Raw genomic sequence first — 21,217 nt, forward strand, 5'->3', positions numbered from 1 at the left:
TAGTAATGTTTAATCTCAAATTTCCAAATTCATAATATTTAAATTTTTGCCAGACAATTAGTCTGGTTTTAGTCATTTATTGCTGTTACTCATGGTTATTATTTATAAACTTTAACAGTTTATTGATTTTGAGCACTAGATAAATTTGCTAGAAAAAAAATCAGCCCTGAAGTTTCAAATGTTTGTGTTACTTTAAATGTGAATGTCTTAAGTATTGATAATAAGTGTCCGCTCTGAAACTAAAATCTAGAGTTATTCTGCAATCTAAGTAGTAAAAATTTGACAGATTTTGTTTTCAAGAATCTAAGCCTTGATCTCTATAGTCTAGTCAAAAAAGGCTTTCTTTGTAACCATGGTAAAATGCTACCACGATGTCTGAGTGGGAACATGGATTTTTTGGGTTAGGACATCTTTTACATACAGTTCTCAATTATATTGTATACTGTTTTGAATATATTTCTTTACTGAGGAGTTATTTTATGAAAAAAAATGTCACCAGATCTCTTGGAATTTTTTTTTTTTAATTAACCTTGTCAATAAAAAAAATATTGGAGTAGATATATATCAAGTACAAAGCAATCCTATAAGATTTTGAAAGCATATATTTCATATATTAACAGTGCTGGTATTGTAACAAGATGCTGTACAACAATGTCAAGGCCATGATGCATATCCAAGGTCACATTGACAGCAGTAAACAACAAAATATTGACCTCAGTGACCTTACACAATGTAAACACTGCTACAAACAGTTTGATACACCATTTGAAATGCAGACCCATGTGGACAAGGTTTGTAAATATCTTAACTTGTACTTAATTCCACAAATAACCTCTTGACCTTTTACCAAGTACACTATTTGAAATGCAGATTTGTATACCGTAGAAAGGCTTGTATAGTCCGCGGTTTTATTCTCCAAAATTGGACCTTCCAGACGGGGTGCGGACTATAGAGTACAATAAGCAAGAAATAAGAGAAAAATTTCAATTTCGCGGTCGAGGTGGTTTGTTTACGTTCCGCCATCTTTGTTATTTCTATTGTAGAGGGCGCTCTTATCATTTTTCAAACTAATAATTTTAACTCATCCATATTAATAAGTTATTTCTATTCAATATCAAATTAATACTGATAAATATAAAAACTAAACCTTTCATTACAAATTTCTCGTTTCTTTTCAATGCATTGGTTGAAATAAACTGGTATCTGCTCGATTGAAACGATGCAAACATAGTGAAAAAGACAACCGTAAACCAGCTTAGAATTTGTAAACTACAAAACGAAATCGGTTATTGTTCGTTCCGTTTTGGTGTTTCATACTGACTAATATGGTTTGTATTAGCTTAAGACCCTTCAAACATTAATGTGATAGATATATTAAAGACTGTTTTACAAAAGGATGGAACTGTTTTGCTTTCAAAGTCGTATTATAGTGATATCTGTTATGTACGGATTTCGACTCTCACCGGTTAATTTCTTCTTTTACACGTGCTTTTTAAACTTCCTGTTTAAACATACACAAGTTTCTAAATTGTTTTTTAAGTGAATTAAACTTATTTTAACAATCATGAAGCGTTCTAGAATCATTAACAAGCAGTTTCAGCTTCTGTTTGATGATGGAAAACAGGTTTTTCCAAGAAAATACCGCAAACGACCGCACAGGATTTGAAATTACCGGAGTTTCATTAGACCTTTTCTAACAGTTACAAAAAGTTTTTTTTCCTAAAATTTCGTGGGGAGAAGGGGGTGCGGACTATGTACCACTGCGAACTATACAAGCCTTTCTACGGTAAACAATTTAAAAATAAGAAGATGTGGCATGATTGCAAATGAGATTACTATCCATGAGCGACCAAATGACATCAATTTAACCCATGTAGGTTTGACGACATGGATACGGACATGTAATCTAGAGAATACAAGTATCAGCAAACACACAATGAACTATATATACAACCTCAGACAGGATTTTACCCATTTGATCTTTTAAAAAACCTAAACGACTTTTGAACTTTTAGTTCTCTTGAAAAATTAGTTTTGATCAATGGAAGTCAGTCTTTGGGTGATGATATACGAAGATGAAGATGAAGTGTTCATTTTTTCTCCTCATAAGAAAAGAAAAAAAATAATTTTATATTGGGCTTGCTTTTGTATTATTATGCCCCCGCCGTATTGGAGGGGCATTAAGTTTTACCCTTGTCTGTACATCTGTCTTTCCATACGTCCAAAAGTTGATTTCCGTTCTCTAACTTTAGTTTGCCTCAACCAAATGTTATGAAACTTATACACAATGCTTATTACCACAAAACACAGATCAAGTTTGAATTTTGGTGGTGTCACTTTTACTGTTCTAGAGTTATGCCCCTTTACAAAAGGAAAAATTGCTGAATTTTTGTTTCCGTTTTCTAACTTATGTTTGCCTCAACCAAATGTTATGAAACTTATACACAATACTTATTACTACAAAACTCAGACCAATAACAAATGTGGGTAGCGTCACTTTTACCGTTCCTCAGTTATGTCCCTTTATAACTTTATATGGTATGCAAGCAGGGGCATCATGTGTCCCATGGACACATTCCCCATATATTTACTAAGAATTAATTCTACAATTCAAATTAAATTTGTACCATTTTCTTAAAGTAACATGTTTGTGGCCTAATTAACACCTTTGGTGATCATTAATCTGTTGATCATTCGATCTGGTTAATCAGTGTTATCACTTCTGATTACATGTGTGCAACAATTAAAATGTTTACTTTGTAATTTCCTTCAATCGGGACAATTTGTAAGCATAGATGAATTAAAAAAAAAACTTATGATTAGTCTCAGGAATCTTTATTTCTGATGGCTTCAAATTCATCACTATGATTTTTTCAGAATACTAAAATCCACGAATTTATTAAAGAACCCATGAACATGTAGCTTTTGCTCAAACCACGAAAGTTGATACCCACAAATAAAAGTATTTTCACAGTATGTTGCAATCACCTTGTCTGGTTGTCCCTTGGTTGATCCTACAAGTATTTTTGTCACACTTTTTTTTTAGAAACTACTATTTCAAACAGCTCAACATTTAAGAGTTGTAATGGGTGTGCACTTTTCAGATTTGGCAAGACACTTATTCTTGTTTTCTGAAACTTTGATTTACGAGTGGGGGTATGCTTAGCATGACAATGATTGTATTCTTGTTTCTGTTTAATTGATGAGAAACAAATTATTAATTGATAAAATTTAAGATTCAGGAAGTAGTATACAAGAGTGAATGTTTATATATATATATATATATATATATATATATATATATAGACTTTGACCTTTTTTTTTTTTTTTTTTTTTGGTCATCATGTAATTTCACAAATACCTTTATCAAAATTATACAAAATAGCAAAAACAAATGCAGTTAATTAACATTTATTATTTTTAAATATTCAGGTACATATGAGCAACACAAATGTATTGTTGTGTAGGATATGTGATCGTGACCATGAATCTCGCCAGGCACTGACACAACACATGAGACAGAACCACAATGCTTGTGAGATGCCCTATACATGCCAGCTTTGTAAATTTAGATCATCTATGTACAGTGATGTTGTGGACCATTTTAAAAAGGTAGAAAATGAAGGTTTTGTAAACATCTGGCATCAGTACATGACACTGAATGTCTGATATTTAAGATTCTAGTTATTTCTGAGGAGGGTTTGTCCAAGTCAAAGATAATTTCAATTTTATACCCTAACTCCAAAGGAAGGGATCTGACTTTATGTGCGCTTGCTATTCCTTGTGAATTGCATAAGTGATTCTGCTTCTTTATGGGGGCTGTAAAGAAATCAAGCAACATTGATTTTCTTTTTGCTTGTTTACTTGTCATCTTAGATCAACATGTGTTGTCTCTCTGTGACCAAAGGGTGCTTTACTAATATGTAGAATGATCCTTTTTCAAAATGCACAAATGATCACATTAAAAACATTTCAGATATCTCGTTCCTTATCCATCTTCGTAACATTGTCAAGAATCTAAAAATATATTATAATGCGGACCTCGATGAGAACACAGTGCAAGCGAAGACAAAAGTTAATTCAATCAATAACAACTTGTTTTACAAAACGATAGCAGTTTTATCTATTTAATTTTTATTTGGAAACACAATTTTAACCGGCGATTTTCTTAATTTGAACCATTTGTACCATTATAAAATAAAAGGAGATGTGATGTTATACATCATAAAGGCAGGATACAAACACCACAATATTATTTTAGAGGTAAACGCGTCTCTATTTTTTTTAATGTAAAATTTCTTAAAGGGGAGATAACTGGTAAATAATTATGATTGACAACATAGAAACATTCTGATGAGGTTTCAAAATTTTAATGATTTACGGAAAAAACGAAATTGAAATAAACATTTTATTTAAAGTTTAGTCTTTATGAAATAATTCCTTCATACAGAATAACAATTATTATGCTCAATCTTGGAAATAATTAATATACATTGTTATGTCACATGGACAAGTTTTTCTAAATCTCTTTGCAGAACAAAGAACACACAATGTTAAATTAATACCATTCTCTGGAATCACAATTATTTATGGGTTATTAATTTTGGTATTTTTTGTGTTCAACAGCCTACAAATTTCATTACAGGTAGTATGCAGATTTCATGTGTGAATTTCTCATATTAATACACTGTCAAAATTTTATGTTTGGTTATATTTCTTCAAAATATTGGTCTGATCATCTGTTTTGTATATTGCCCTTTCATACTATTTTAAACTGCTAGGTTTTCTTACATATATTTCGATGTGCCCCGTGCTGTCTTCTATGTATTGTGTGCGATTTTGTCCCATGTACATTTACTCCATATCCTTTCATTTTCTATCTATTCAACACTACCATGTATCCACAAAAAAAACAATTTAATCAATTTACAATAATTGATTTCCGTGAAAATAAGGAAATCCTCTGTATTTGTTTTGCTGTTTAATATATTGAATTATTTTCTATTTCAGAAACATGATAGCTCCCAGCATTTGTTGTGTTTATACTGCCTTCGTGCTTTTCTTGTCAAATTTGTCTCCCAAGGTTGGGGCACCACTCAGACTTATTATGGACATTTGTTAAAACATCAGTCTAAGGCACAGACTAAAAAATGTGGTCTTTGTCGACTGGCATTCTTCAACTCTGCTGAGGTCAAGGCCCATAAACTGAAACATCATGGACCCAATCAGAAGGCAGTGTTAGGTATGTTAGAGAAAATATATGGGTCAAACTGAAAGACAATGTTAAACTATATATATGGGTATGTTAAAAAGAAGAAATCAATAAAATTTACCCTTACAGCGAAAGTACACAAAAAATGAAACATATATTGTAAAAAGGAACCATATATAATAGTGTATCATTGAACAAAATATAGAAATATACTGAATACAGTATACAGTAAATGATTAAATATTTACCATAATTATCAGAAATTGAATGTGCCATGTACACTTGATAGAATATAAATCATACTTTTTTGTTCATTATGGAAAACAAGATATTGTGTATTAATTTATGATAGAAAATCACTATGTGCACATAAAAAAAAAAGCAGCACCTTTCATGCATTTGAAATTAAGTTTGAAAAAGAGAAAGATAGAAGATGTTTGGGAAAGGTTTTCAATAAAGAGACAAAGAAAAGGTCAAGTTGGTAATAGAAAATTATTTAAGGAATGGTAATATTTTTTCTGTCTATCATGTCTATGAAGAAATAACATCAAAAATGTGGTACACACTGAATAACCTTTGTAGCAGGTTATTAAAAGTGTGCACCACATTTTGTAAGTTATTTCGAAAAGACAGAAAAGTTTTAACAGTCATTCCTTATAATTTAATTCTAAACTCCATTTTTACAGAGTAAATCATGAAAAAAATATTGATGACAAAATCATGTCTATGAGCTGATAGACAAAAAACGTTCAGCCAATCAGAAGACGTGTTACATCCCAAATTAAATTATTAAGGAATTAAGTTAATAATGGGCAATTAGTAGAGCAGTATTTGTTAGATTTCTTAAATAGATATAGTTGATAATTTGTTGATATTACCCTGCAGCTGTGTTCTTCTACAGTTGATAATTTGTTGATATTACCCTGCAGCTGTGTTCTTCTACAGTTGATAATTTGTTGATATTACCCTGCAGCTGTGTTCTTCAATACACAGTTTAGTAGGATCAACATTTAACAAAGAATTCTTCTCAATACTGTGTTAGAGGCTTAATGAACTTACTGTGAGGTCAGAGTTTTTATACGACCGCAAAAAAAATTTTGTGGTGGTATATTGGTATGACGTTGGCGTCGTCGTCGTCGTCCGGCGTCGTCGTCCAAAGACGCATTAGTTTTCGCACTCTAACTTTAGTTTAAGTGAATGGATCTCTGTGAAATTTTACCATAAGGTTCAATACCACAAAAGGAAGGTGGGGATTGATTTTGGGGGTTATGGTACCAACAGTTAAGGAATTAGGGACCAAAAAGGGGCCAAAAATAAGCATTTTCTAGTTTCCAGACAATAACTGTGGAACGGTGTATGGATCTCTCTGAAATTATACTACAAGTTTCCATACCACAAAGGGATGGTTAGGATTTGCTTTGGGGGGTTATGGCTCAAACCGTTTAAGAATTAGGGGCAAAAAAGGAGGAAAAACAAGGTTGTCCTGGTTAATGGACAAATACTTTAGTACAAAACATAATTTAAAGCAGTGTAAGGGAGATAAATCAAATACATCATTGAAATTATCTCCCTTACACTGCTTTTAAATTATGTATAAAGTAATGGTTAATGAACAATTAAGATAATTTAAAACAGTGTAAGGGAGGTAATCCAAATACAACGTTTTGGTTACTTCCCTTACACTGCTTTTAAATTATGTTTAAAGAAATGCATATTTATAAAGGCAGACCAGTAAAAATATCTGCAAATGTTGCATCTTTTTTTTTACAAAAAAATCCATATGAAAGATTTGACACTATATTTTAAATTCTATTATAAAATAGATTAAGTTAGCACTATGGTAAATTTAAATGGGTAATTATGGTTGCAAATTCCATTGGAAATTTGAATTGAGATTATGACCATATCTTGAGGGGAAAAAGGGGGGGGATAAAAAGAAATTGTGGGGGGTCAATTTTTTCTCATTTCAGATTTCAGAAATTAAAAAGAATTATTCTTCAAATATTATTTTTTTTTCAAATTTCAAATATTGAAAAATTTCTAGAAGTAATCTTTAATTGCACAGTATGGCGCATTAGATTTGTAAAATCTTTGACCACATATATTTATTTGTTATGCCGAATCTAACCGTGTATTTAGATTTTTAATTTTGGGTCCAGTTTTCAAATTGGTCTACATTAAGGTCCAAAGGGTCCAAAATTAAACTTTGTTTGATTTTAACAAAAATTGAATATATGGGGTTCTTTGATATGCTGAATCTAAACATGTATTTAGATTTTTGATTTTGGGCCCAGTTTTCAAGTTGGTCCAAATTGGGGTCCAAAATTAAACTTTGTTTGATTTCAACAAAAATTGAATATATGGGGTTCTTTGATATGCTGAATCTAACCATGTATTTAGATTTTTTATTTGTGGACCCCGCTATCAAATTGGTTCATATTGAGGTCAAAAGGGTCCAAAATTAAACTTTGTTTGATTTCATCAAAAATTGAATTATTGGGGTTCTTTGATATGCCAAATCTAACCGTGTATTTAGATTTTTAATTTTGGGTCCAGTTTTTTAAATTGGTCTACATTAAGGTCCAAAGGGTCCAAAATTAAACTTAGTTTGATTTTAACAAAAATTGAACTTTTTGGGTTCTTTGATATGCTGAATCTAAACATGTGTTTAGATTTTTGATTATGGGCCCAGTTTTTAAGTTGGTCAAAGTTGGGGTCCAAAATTAAACTTTGTTTGATTTCAACAAAAATTGAATATATGGGGTTCTTTGATATGCTGAATCTAAACATGTATTTAGATTTTAGATTTTTGGCCCAGTTTTCAAGTTGGTCCAAATTGGGGTCCAAAATTAAACTTTGTTTGATTTCAACAAAAATTGAATATATGGGGTTCTTTGATATGCTGAATCTTACCATGTATTTAGATTTTTTATTTGTGGGCCCGCTATCAAATTGGTTCATATTGAGGTCAAAAGGGTCCAAAATTAAACTTTGTTTGATTTCATCATAAATTGAATTATTGGGGTTCTTTGATATGCCAAATCTAACCGTGTTTTTAGATTTTTAATTTTGGGTCCCGTTTTTTAAATTGGTCTACATTAAGGTCCAAAGGGTCCAAAATTAAACTTAGTTTGATTTTAACAAAAATTGAATTCTTGGGGTACTTTGATATGCTGAATCTAAACATGTGTTTAGATTTTTGATTATGGGACCAGTTCTCAAGTTGGTCCAAGTGAGGGTCCATTATTAAACTTTGTTTGATTTCAACAAAAATTTAATATATGGGGTTCTTTGATATGCTGAATCTTACCATGTATTTTGATTTTGGACATTGTACCATGATAGGTAAATTAAAAAAATTGAAGTTCTTAGACCACATTCTTTCTGTGTCAGAAACCTATGCTGTGTCAAATATTTAATCACAATCCAAATTCAGAGCTGTATCAAGCTTGAATGTTGTGTCCATACTTGCCCCAACTGTTCAGGGTTCGACCTCTGCGGTCGTATCAAGCTGCGCCCAGCGAAGCATTTTATTTTTTTAGATGAAGAAAAGCATATTGTCAAAATCTATTTTGATTTCTGTAAATTCAGAATTTTGTGCATGTATTTATTACCGCAATTGTTGAACAATGTGCAAAAGTGTGAAATAATTTTTTGCAATTTCGGGTAATGCTGATTACAAGTAATGGTATCAACATTTTAAGCAATTTTATTGTTTCTAGGAACTTCAGCACACAGCATCTAACAAGACAAAGTTTTAATAAAACAAGTCTGTTTATTTCTAGGAACCTCAGCATGCAACAGCGAACAAGACCAAGTATTAATAAAACAAGTCTGTTTATTTCTAGGAACCTCAGCATGCAACAGCAAACAAGACCAAGTATTAATAAATCAAGTCTGTTTATTTCTAGGAACCTCAGCACACAGCATCAAACAAGACCAAGTATTAATAAAACAAGTCTCTTTCTTTCTAGGAACCTCAGCACATAGCAGCAAACAAGACCAAGTATTAATAAAACAAGTCTCTTTCTTTCTAGGAACCTCAGCACATAGCAGCAAACAAGACCAAGTATTAATAAAACAAGTCTCTTTCTTTCTAGGAACCTCAGCACATAGCAGCAAACAAGACCAAGTATTAATAAAAGTACCTTCATCATCACACAATCAACATGGAGTCAAATCTTTGAATGCACCGTCTGTCAGTAAAGTTTTGGACTTTGGAGGGACAACTTTTCCAGGAGAGGTCCATTATTTTAACTGCTTTGAGTGTAAAATGTCCATGGGAACACATGACCATTATAGGTAAGTCTTGGCCTTTGGAAGGATGACATTTCCCCATAGGAAGGCACTTTTTATTTTAACCTGACATGCATATATTTTTAATTCTTTACTTCCTATAATTGTTCAGGCTAACTTTCTAAAATAGTCACAAACCATCAAATTATAATAGACATGCCCTTGGACACCCCTGTACAATTAATTCTAGATCAGCTCTGACATTGTCTGGTATTTTAATGATAATTTTACATTTTCAATTATTCATTTGTAAAAAGCTTAATGTAATACCTCCCAAACATTTGGCTTAAGGATGTTCGCTAGTCTTATTTTTGACTTTTTGTCAGATATTTGAAATCCTCTAGTTTTATCCATGTTGTGCCATTTTAAAAATAAACTGACTTCTTACCCCACCTTTTCATTTCATAATTTTGTCATATAGTTTAAAAAAGGTATTTTTGTTAATCTTATAAAATCTTTGTTATTTTTTCTTAGTTTTAAAAGAAAAAAGGTGCTAATGTTAATTGTATCAAAAATCTATGTGAGACCCATTTCCCGCCAACTTTTCAATGGCTTTTATCTTAAAAACAAGAACACAGACCTTGCATTTGTTCTGCTTTTTTAGTTCCATTATATATATACTGTCAATTTGTAAGTCTTTTTAAAAGCTTGTTATTTTTGAAACAGAGTAGCGAACATCCTTTATAATAAGTTAGTGTGGAATCAATAATAATGGTTGGATACCAAATTTTATAGCAGATTTCGAGGGTGCAGCTATTAAAATCATGAATTTAAACATTTAAACAATTACACATTTTCTGTTGGCTTTTATGCAGACTATAACAAAACCATGAATTGAAATATGCATGAAAAATATAAATTTTCCTTAATCAATAAAAAAAATGTGTACCCACAAAAATACTGTGGATTCATTAATTTTCGTGGGTACCAATTTTCGTGGATTGAGGAAAACTAGCATTTTCGTGGATATTTGATTTCGTTGTTTTAACAAAGTCTGCATACATTTCTTCAGAAAAGTTGTAATTCGTTGAACATTTAAATTCGTGGTTCTCCTGTACCCACGAAATCAACGAAAATTGGCATCCAACGAATAATAATGAATCCACAATAGATGAATCGACAGAAATATGTTTGTGATTACATTACAGGAAGTATGTGGAGTGTTCAATGTGTCGGTTTGCTACCATCTGTAGTATAGCTTATGCTAATCACATGATGGGATTCCACTCAGGTCAAATGTCAAGTCTTAACCTCAACATTCCATGGGAACGAAGGATGCCCAAACCTATGTACTGTTTGTGTGGCTTCAGTAGTCGCTATGGCAACAAGATTGGTAAGATCAATATTTAAGGCAAAGGTTAAGTCTCAATCTGACATTTGATCAGAAAGAAATAGGCAAGTCCTATTTATCAATAGATTGTATGTGAAATCATTATTTTATCATTGCCATTACAGCTAATCAACAAACTTCTGTTCTAATCTAAGTTATTTTATTCTTTCTGTTCCAGCAAATCAACAAACTTCTGTTCTTATAATAGTTATTTTTATTTTGTCCTTGCTGTTACAGCTAATCAACCACTGTATGTCTTAATCCAAGTTATTTTATCCTTATGTCCTAATCTAATTGTCGCCTATTTCTGTTACAGCTAACCACCTTGTGTTCTGTATGAAGACTTCATGTTATGAGAATAGGCCAGAGCCTGGAACAGAGTGCTACAGAGAAGATGGTAATTCTGATATGTACTGAGAAAAACTGTAATCAATTAAAAGAAGATCAAATATTTCGATATATTATTATCAATTTATTTAAAAATTTACTGAATAAAAGCAGCACATTAAAAAATAAAGGTCTAACAGAAATGTTTATTATGGCTAAGGATTCCTCAGGGTGGACAACATATCTGGTCTGGTGTAAGCCCAGGGCCTGTATGCATAAAGCTACTCAAGTTAAGATTTGTTCCGAATGGACGGATTTTTCTACATGTCCAACGATAAATTCCTACTACGATTGGATTTCTTAACTTAAGTGGTTTTATGCATACGGGCCCAGGACTCTTACCAAACAACTCAAAAGTCAAACCCTATATTTTTTTAAAAAGCTTTGAACACTGGATCAAAAATATCTTTTCTTTTATACGACCGCAAAAAAAATTTGTGGTCGTATGATGTTGGCGTCGTTGTCGACCGAAGACACATTGGTTTTCGCACTCTAACTTTAGTTTAAGTGAATGGATCTCTATGAAATTTTACCATAAGGTTCAATATCACAAAAGGAAGGTGGGGATTGATTTTGGGGGTTATGGTACCAACAGTTAAGGAATTAGGGGCCAAAAAGGGGCCAAAAATAAGCATTTTTGTAACTTCCAGACATAACTTGTGTGTTAGTGTATGGATCTCTCTGACATTGTACCACAAGGTTCCATATCACAAAGGGAATGCTGGGATTGATTTTGGGGGTAATTGCCTCAAAATATTAGGAATTAGGGGCCAAAAGGGGCAAAAAACAAGCATTTTTCTAATTTCATGACAATAACTTGTGTGTAAGTGTATGAATCTTTATGAAATTGTACTACAAGGTTCCATATCACAAAGGGAAAGCTGGAATTGAGTTTGGGGGTAATTGCCCAGAATGTTTAGGAATAAGGGGCCAAAAATAAGCATTTTTCTCGTTTCCAGACAATAACTTGTTTTCAAGTGTATGGATCTCTCTGAAATTGTACTGCAAGGTACCATACCAGAAAGGGAAGGCTGGGATTAATTTTGGGGGTAATTCCCTCAAAATTTGAGGATTTAGGGGCCATAAAGGGGGCAAAAAAACAAGCATTTTTCTAGTTTCAGGACAATAACTTGTGTGTAAGTGTATGGATCTTTATGAAATTGTACTGCAAGGTTCCATATCACAAAGGGAAAGCTGGGTTTGAGATTGGGGGTAATTGCCCTAAACGTTTAGGAATAAGGGGCCAAAAAACAAGAATTTTTCTAGTTTCCAGACAATAACTTGTGTGTAAGTGTATGGATCTCTCTGAAATTGTACTGCAAGGTACCATACCACAAAGGGAAGGCTGGGATTGAGTTTGGTGGTGATGAATCATAAGGGGGTTCAAAAAATTTGGGGGGGGGGGGGGGGGATTTTTTTTTCCTTTTTATACGATCGCAAAAATTAAAACATTTTTGGTCGTATATTGGTATGACGTTGGCGTCGTCGTCGTCCGAAGACACATTGGTTTTCGCACTCTAACTTTAGTTTAAGTGAATGGATCTCCATGAAATTTAATCATAAGGTTCAATACCACGAAAGGAAGGTTGGGATTGATTTTGGGGGTTATGGTACCAACAGTTAAGGAATTAGGGGCCAAAAATAAGCATTTTTGTAACTTCCAGACAATAACTTGTGTGTAAGTGTATGGATCTCTCTGACATTGTACCACAAGGTTCCATATCACAAAGGGAAGGCTGTAATTGATTTTGGGGGTAAATGCCTCAAAATTGTAGGAATTAGGGGCCAAAAAAGGGGCAAAAAAACAAGCAGTTTTCTAGTTTCATGACAATTACTTGTGTGTAAGTGTTTGGATATTTCTGAAATTGTACTACAAGGTTCCATATCTCAAAGGGAAAGCTGGAATTGAGTTTGGGGGTAATTGCCCGAAACGTTTAGGAATTGGGGGCCAAAAAGGGGCCAAAAATAAGCATTTTTCTAGTTTCCAGACAATAACTTGTGTTCAAGTGTATGGATCTCTCTGAAATTGTACTGCAAGGTACCATACCACAAAGGGAAGGCTGGGATTGAGTTTGGGGGTGATGAATCATAAGGGGGTTCAAAAAATTTGGGGGGGGGATTTTTTTTTTTTCTTTTTTTTTCTTTTTTTCCCTTTTTTTTTTTCTTTTAAAATTTTCCATTTTAAGTTGGTTATTTCTGATTTATATTTAAAAGCAAATAATAATGATATGGTAGGAGATACACACCAAACAGGATGTGTAAATTATTATATTATAAGTATTGTGCAATAGCAAGAAATTTTCAATTGCACAGTATTGCACAATAGCAAGAAATCTTCAATTGCACAGTATTGCGCAATAGCAAGAAATCTTCAATTGCACAGTATTGCGCAATAGCAAGAAATATCCAATAGCACAATATTGCGCAATAGAAAGAAATTGTCAATTGTACAGTATTGCGCAATAGCAAGAAATATTCAATTGCACAGTATTGTGCAACAGAAGATACTTCGTATAAATTGCTTATTTCTTGATCAATTTCAATGGGGTTTTATTCTTGAATTCTTGGGGTTCTTTAATATGCTGAATCTAACTGTGTATTAAGTTTTTGGATTTTGGGCCCCGTTTTTAAATTGGTCCACATTGAGGTCCAAAGGGTCCAAAATTTAACTTTGTTTAATTTCATCAAAAATTGAATTATTGGGGTTCTTTGATATGCCGAATCTAACCATGTATTTAGATTCTTAATTTTTGGTTCCGTTTTCAAATTGGTCTACATTAAGGTCCAAAGGGTCCAAAATTAAACTTAGTTTGATTTTAACAAAAATTGAATTTTTAGGGTTCTTTGATATGCTGAATCTAAACATGTATTTAGATTTTTGATTATGGGCCCAGTTTTCAAGTTGGTCCAAATCGGGGTCCAAAATTAAACTTTGTTTGATTTCAACAAAAATTGAATATATGGGGTTCTTTGATATGCTGAATCTAACCATGTATTTAGATTTTTGATTTTTGGGCCCCGTTATCAAATTTGTCCACATTGAGGTCAAAAGGGTCCAAAATTAAACTTTGTTTGATTTCATCAAAAATTGAATTCTTGGGGTTCTTTGATATGCTGAATCTAACCATGTATTTAGATTTTGGATATTGGACCATAATAGGTGAATTTCCAATTTAAAATTTTTAAGTTCTTAGACCACATTCATTCTGTGTCAGAAAACTATGCTGTGTCAAATATTTAATCACAATCCAAATTCAGAGCTGTATCAAGCTTGAATGTTGTGTCCATACTTGCCCCAACTGTTCAGGGTTTGACCTCTGCGGTCGTATCAAGCTGCGCCCTGCGGAGCATTTTATTTCCATTTGAAATTGGTTATTTCTGATTTATATATAAAAGCAAATAATAATGATATGGTTTGAATAGGTAAATTAAAAAAAAAAAATTTAAGTTCTTAGACCACATTTATTCTGTGTCAGAAACCTATGCTGTGTCAAATATTTAATTACAATCCAAATTTAGTGCTGTATAAAGCTTGAATGTTGTGTCCATACTTGCCCCAACTGTTCAGGGTTCGACCTCTGCGCTCGTATCAAGCTGTGCCCCCGGAGCATTTTATTATTTAGGGCAAAGTATTTATTTGAAAAAGGTAACTTGTTGACACATTCCCTTTAAAAAAGCCAACAATAAGTAAATCTTGAAAAAATAAATGTTTATTAGTCCCCAAATGACGAAGTCGAAAGGGGACTTTAGGTTTGCAATCCGTCCGTCGGTCTGTCTGTCCATCCGTGAGTGCGGCAAATCAGTTTTCCACACTTTTTACTTCGTGCTTGAAGATATTGATTTGATATTTGGTGAATTGTTTTATCATGACAAGTTACAGATCAAGTTCGAGTTTTGTTCCGGTCTGATGATTTTGTGCAGAGTTATGGTCCTTGAACTTAGAAAATTCACTCAAATAATCAGTTTTCCACACGTTTTTTTGTCTTGCTTGAAGATATTGATTTGATAATTGGTATATAGTTTTATCATGACAAGTTACAGATCAAGTTCGAATTTTGTTCCGGTCTGATGATTTTGTGCAGAGTTATGGTCCTTGGACTTAGAAAATTCACTCAAATAATCAGTTTTTCTAAAAAAAAAATTGTCATGCTTGAAGATATTTCCTCTAGTTGTTATATAGTTTACTACGTGACAAGTTTTAGATCAAGATAGAATTTTTTCCAATACAATGAATTTTTAACCAGTAGGGAACTATGTATTGCCAAGCAATACTCACAGAATGCTTGTTATTTCTTGTAGAAGATAGACATGTATATATAATTGTGTTTAATTTATCTTTATAGAAGACGAAGACCCTCGCCATAAACCAGGAGCATCATTGCTGGATGCATTAGGTCTGGTGAAGAGAAGGACTATTACTCCTAGTAAGTTTTAAAGAAATAATGGAAAATAAGAAGATGTGGTATGATTGCCAATGACCAAATGATGTAGATAGAAGGAATTATAGATCACCTGTTAGTCACTTTACAATTACCTCTCTGTGTTTTATGATGAGTATACATATTGTGTCATGTTCTGAACCCTTGCAAATGCTAATAACTATCTTTTTATCTTTTTATTTGAAGTTTTGATCATTGTGGTTTTTCTCTTGCCTTGACAGAGTCAAAAAGCAAGACGTAGGTATGCTGTTTCCGGCGGCAGCATCAATAATGTATTAGTTTTTGATTAGGTTACTTTATGGGGAACCACTAGTGGTATGTAGATGTATTAGCATTGACACATCTCATTTCCATGGAGTAATTTGGCCCTGCCCCCTCAGTTATGGTCTATTGACTTTGAAATTTTTGCTTAGTTTACATGTACAGTTGATTCCGGTTATTTGCATAGCCTATTTGTCAGACAAAATTATGCAATAAAGCGGAGTATGCTTATATCCGAAATGCCAAATTACGGAGTCAAAAAACATCGATAGAACAGATGAGTAAAGGAAATCCCTGAAGAAAGATGAAAGTCTATAATCACTTACAACATATTGAATGTTGATTTATTCTAATAAAAGTTATATGTCTAGTGTCATACATGTTATTTTATTTTGTATTATTTCAATAAGATTATAAACACATTTTGTTTTAGTTTATTTGAGTACCGACGTTTCCTTTACCCGGGATACAAAACTAAAACAAATTGTTCTAAAAATAGATTTGTTTCTATGACCCGTATGTACAATGTACAGTGTTATGCTTTGATTAAAATAAACTGTTTAACAATACTACACAGTTTATAATCATTTTAACAATAGATGTGTAATGGACTGCCTTTGATATGCAGTATTTACAGCTTGCACAGTGATGTAACACTGTTTATTTAACCTCGTTAGTTTCGTATATGCAAAGCAGTAATGGGGCCCTGTACGGGTAATTTGCTGAACACAAGTGTTTAAAGTGAGAAAATATAATAATTAGAAGTAAATGCTCTTTTCATAAAATATTAAAAATAAATGATTGATGTATAACATTTTCTCGTTTCTCGTTTTTATATAGATTAGACTGTTGGTTTTTCCGTTTGAATGGTTTTACACTAGTAATTTTTTGGGGCCCTTTATAGCTTGCTGTTCGGTGTGAGCCAATGCTCCGTGTTGAAGGCCGTACCTTGACCTATAATGGTTTACTTTTATAAATTGTAACTTGGATGGAGAGTTGTCTCATTGGCAGTCATACCACATCTTCCTATATCTATTTAACCATATATAAATACCCTGTAATATTTAACATAAATGCAGATAACCAAGAGAGTTCACATTGGATAATGATCGATAATTAGCAGGGGTTATTGTTTTTAAAATTCACCCCAAATGTAATCTTTGGACAATGTTTGAAATCCAATCAACTATTAACACCTTTTGAGATAGAATGGTCAGTGTTTTTACAACAATTACCTGTTTGACATTTTTATGACCTCGAGGCTTAAAATAGAACATGGGAAACTTTACCTGTGTAGACATCGAGATTTATTTTTAAATCAAATTCCATCATATAAACACGAAAGAAACTGTTTTAAAACTTTATTTAAATAACACACAAAAGTAAATATGAAATAATAACGAAAATAATGATGCATTCAAGAAAAATATACTCACCAAATTGCCGTTTCCGGTCAAAAATCTCGACAGTTTTAACTAAGCATATCTAGATGGCGATTATTTTCTATGCAATAAACGGAAAGGCCACTTGTAGAGCTATGCATATAGTCGGACAATTTAACATTAGATGAATGGGAAATGGTTTTGTGCAGGAGAAAATGCAATTAACCAAATTATGCTATTAAGCGGTATGCAATTAAGTGGAGTCGACAGTATTAGTTTGTTATTAGGTCAGTTTATGGGGAATCACTAGTGATAGGTCAATGATATTTAGTATGCTGTTGTATTAGTTCTAGGATCTATTAACTTTGAAACTTTTGCTCAGTTAACATGTATTAGTTTGTGATAATGTCAGTTTATGAAGAACCACTAGTGGTAGGTCAATGATATTTGGTATGCAGTTTATTAACATTGGCACATCTCATTTCCATGAAGATTATTTGGCCCCTCCCCCTCAGTAATGGTCTATTGAATTTGAAACTTTTGCTTATTTTACATACATGTATTAGTTTGTGATTAGGTCACTGATGGGGAACCACTAGTGGTAGGTCGATAATTGGTATGCAGTTGTATTACAATTGGCACATCTCATTTCCATGGAGACTGTTTGACCCTGTACCTTCAGTCAATGTTCATTGACTTTGAATAACTTGCATGTAAAGGTATTGCTATTTTAATTTCAACATTTGCATTTTACTATCAAAATAACAAAAAGGCAAGACATACTGTAGAAACATTAATTTTCGTGGGGTTAAAATTTCGTGGTTTTGTCTCTATATAAAATTTCATGGGGATTTAATTTTGTGGTTTCCATTAAATGGAAGTGATATTATATGTAGGTTAAATTTTCGTGGGGTTTTAATTTCGTGGATATATTCTTTCCACGAAATAAACGAAATTAAATCCTCCACGAAAATTTCTGCTTTTACAGTATCTCTTGTGTTAACAGTTCATGATACTGACTTAATGAGATCTTTCATTTAAGGATGTTTGCTACTCTGTTTCAAAATTACAAGCTTTTTAAAAGACAGTTATAAATTGATACTATATAAATAATGGAACTAAAAAAGCAGAAAAAAATGAAGGGTCCGTGTGCTTCTTTTCGAGATATAAGCCATTGAAAATTTGGCGGGAAATAATTCTCTCTAGACTTTTCATAGATTTAACATTGGCACCTTTTTTCTTTCAAAAACGATGAAAAAATAACAAGGATTTTATAAGATTTTCAAAGATGATATTTTAAACTATATGTAATCAAATTATGGAAAGAAAAGTAGGGGTTAGTGGGCAAAACTTTTAATGGCACTACATGTATAAAAGCAGAGGATTCCGAATATCTGGCAAAAATTCAAGAACAAGAGGAGCGAACATCCTTAACAAGGATATGATAACAACCTTTGCTTTCTATTACTTTTGGAAATACTGTAGGCTTTTTTTTTTGTGGATTACATTTTTTTAGGATTGAGGAAACAATGTATTCTCATGGATACTAGATTTCATTGTTTTGACAAATTTTGCATATAAAACAATGGTAAATTTGAGTTTTGTTCAAAACTAAAATTTGTGATCCACGTAATTAATGAATATTGGTATGCCAAGAATACTACTGAATCTACAGTAGCAAGATATCAATTAGATTTCAGAATGAACAAAGATATGAGGTATATGGCAGTGAGATAGATACCCAGTACATAATACGTATTGGAGAATCTCTTGTCTGTTTTATAGTTGTGTAAAATTTCATACAAGATATATTTTAATAGACCAGATGTTTACACAGGTGTTAATTGAGCTTCCTCTATAATGCTTTACTTCCTTTTTATGCCCCACCTAGGGGCATTATATTTTTCGGTCTGTGCGTCCGTTCGTCCGTATGTCCCGCTTCAGGTTAAAGTTTTTGGTCAAGGTAGGTTTTGATGAAGTTGAAGTCCAATCAACTTGAAACTTAGTACACATGTTCCCTATGATATGATCTTTCTAATTTTAATGCCAAATTAGAGTTTTGACCCCAATTTCACGGTCCACTGAACATAGAAAATGATAGTGTGAGTGGGGCATCCATGTACTATGGACACATTCTTGTTTAAACAAGTGCTATATATTTGATTGACACATCCAGCTGTTCTTAATTGAACATGATAATGATTGTTACACTAACTGCTGAGAAGGGCCTACTTAAAAAGCTCTGAGCATCCTCAGAGCTTCCTCAAAAGAATAAATCGCCTATTCCTTAAGGATGTTCGCTTGTCATGTTTTGGAATTTTTGTCAGATTTTCTGAATCCTCTGGTTTTATCCATTTGAATGCCTTAAAAAATTTTGCCCACTAAACCCCATTTTTCTTTTTATAAATCTTGTATAGTATAATTATACGCCATCTGTAAAAGTCTTATAAAATCTTTGTTATTTTTTAATAGTTTTTGACAACTTAAACATGTCAATGATAAAGCTATGAAAAATCAAGAGAGAACATTTTCCCGCCAAAATTTCAATGGCTAATATCTCGAAAACAAGCACACAGACCTATCTATTTTTTTCGCTCTTTTGGTTCCTTTATTAATCCCATATCAATATATACTAGTGTTATTAAAAGCTTGTTATTTTGAAACTGAGTAGCGAACTTCCTTAAATTGCTAAAGCACAACATTTATCCCAAATAAACAACTGGAAGCACCATTTGACATACTCTGATTTTTTTTTTATCACCTTGTAATTGATAAACTGTATTTGTCTGTAGGATCTGGGGAAGGAGGTAAGATCAGAAGCTTCTTTGCATTTGTGTGAATGTGTTGTTATTAATAAATCATAGATGTTTAGCGCACTGATAGATGGGCCATCTCAAAACAGTTTTGTTTTACTCTTATCACCTTACTTCTTCTTCCAAATGGAAGTGTTAGACAGAAAGAAGTTTTTGATGCTACACAAACAAAAACTTGGAATTGTGTTAAATTTCAGTTTTATTTTGACAGATGAAAGCCACAAATTATGCATGTGAAATTATATTTATTCTGAAAAAAAAATTACAGTAATAAAGAATGAGATGGTGCCTGAAGCTTTGCTTTTGCTTGTATGATAATGTACATGTATGCACAACTTTTGATATTGTTTTGTGTAGCCAGCATGTTGAATACCTAAATTTTTGTTGTGCTTCTAAATTGTGTGCACAACTCTTTAGATATCAGCACATGTTTATGATGATTGGAAAATAAGTTGTTCAGGATATTCATGAAATATTTGCCACTGGATGTTTGGTGAATAACAATCAATCAATCACACACTCATCAAGGCCAGAAAGCACTTTTCTTCTTATTGTTCATCTTAAAGTCCTGGTGAGATCTTAAGAGTGGAGCAAAAACAAGATGGCCCTTAGCTCTATTTTTTCCTTAATGCTTTAAAGACAGACAGTGCTTGGTTATATCCATAACATCTTCTTAGCTATGTATGATTGAAGTTAAAATTATAGAAGCTGAAAATTTAACAACCATTTGTGTCAAAAAAATAAGTAGATATTAGCCTAGTTTAAAAAAAAAACTGTATTACAGTATTACTGTATTAAATTTTTCATGTTTTTTTTAAATTTTTATCTGTTAAACTTGCCATTTGTATTCCTATTAGAATTTGCTGTAATCAGAAATGATTGAATTTAGCATGCTTATTATTTATGAGCTGATAGTGTGGAATGTTAAAAGCTTGAGTTTGTTGTTGACTATTCTATAATACTTCAGTATTGCTTATATACATATGTACATTGGCATTGCAAAAGTGCAGCAAAGTGTTAACACAACATTCCAATTTAGGAACTTATTGGAAATTCCTGCACCTGTACCATTGAAATAGTCATGATTGTAGTGTTAC

General features: G+C 32.4%; 1 protein-coding gene across 4 annotated transcripts in view; it reads left to right on the plus strand.

Annotated features, from left to right (window-relative positions):
* LOC127721543 (uncharacterized) overlaps positions 1–21,217 on the plus strand; it is a 46,666-nt gene that overhangs the window by 18,244 nt on the left and 7,205 nt on the right. For 3 of the 4 annotated variants that reach the window (XM_052228304.1, XM_052228301.1, XM_052228303.1), the window contains 8 exons: positions 621–791; positions 3,433–3,612; positions 5,011–5,242; positions 9,313–9,514; positions 10,657–10,841; positions 11,155–11,235; positions 15,569–15,649; positions 20,100–20,114. In XM_052228304.1, the coding sequence (XP_052084264.1) occupies positions 621–791; positions 3,433–3,612; positions 5,011–5,242; positions 9,313–9,514; positions 10,657–10,841; positions 11,155–11,235; positions 15,569–15,649; positions 20,100–20,114 (1,147 nt within the window). The remainder of the gene's footprint in view (positions 1–620; positions 792–3,432; positions 3,613–5,010; positions 5,243–9,312; positions 9,515–10,656; positions 10,842–11,154; positions 11,236–15,568; positions 15,650–20,099; positions 20,115–21,217) is intronic. The other variant, XM_052228302.1, reaches the window with a different exon arrangement.

The sequence above is a fragment of the Mytilus californianus genome, unplaced genomic scaffold (genome assembly GCF_021869535.1).
Source record: "Mytilus californianus isolate M0D057914Y unplaced genomic scaffold, xbMytCali1.0.p SCAF_12, whole genome shotgun sequence".
In the NCBI taxonomy this organism is placed as follows: Eukaryota; Metazoa; Mollusca; class Bivalvia; order Mytilida; family Mytilidae; genus Mytilus; species Mytilus californianus.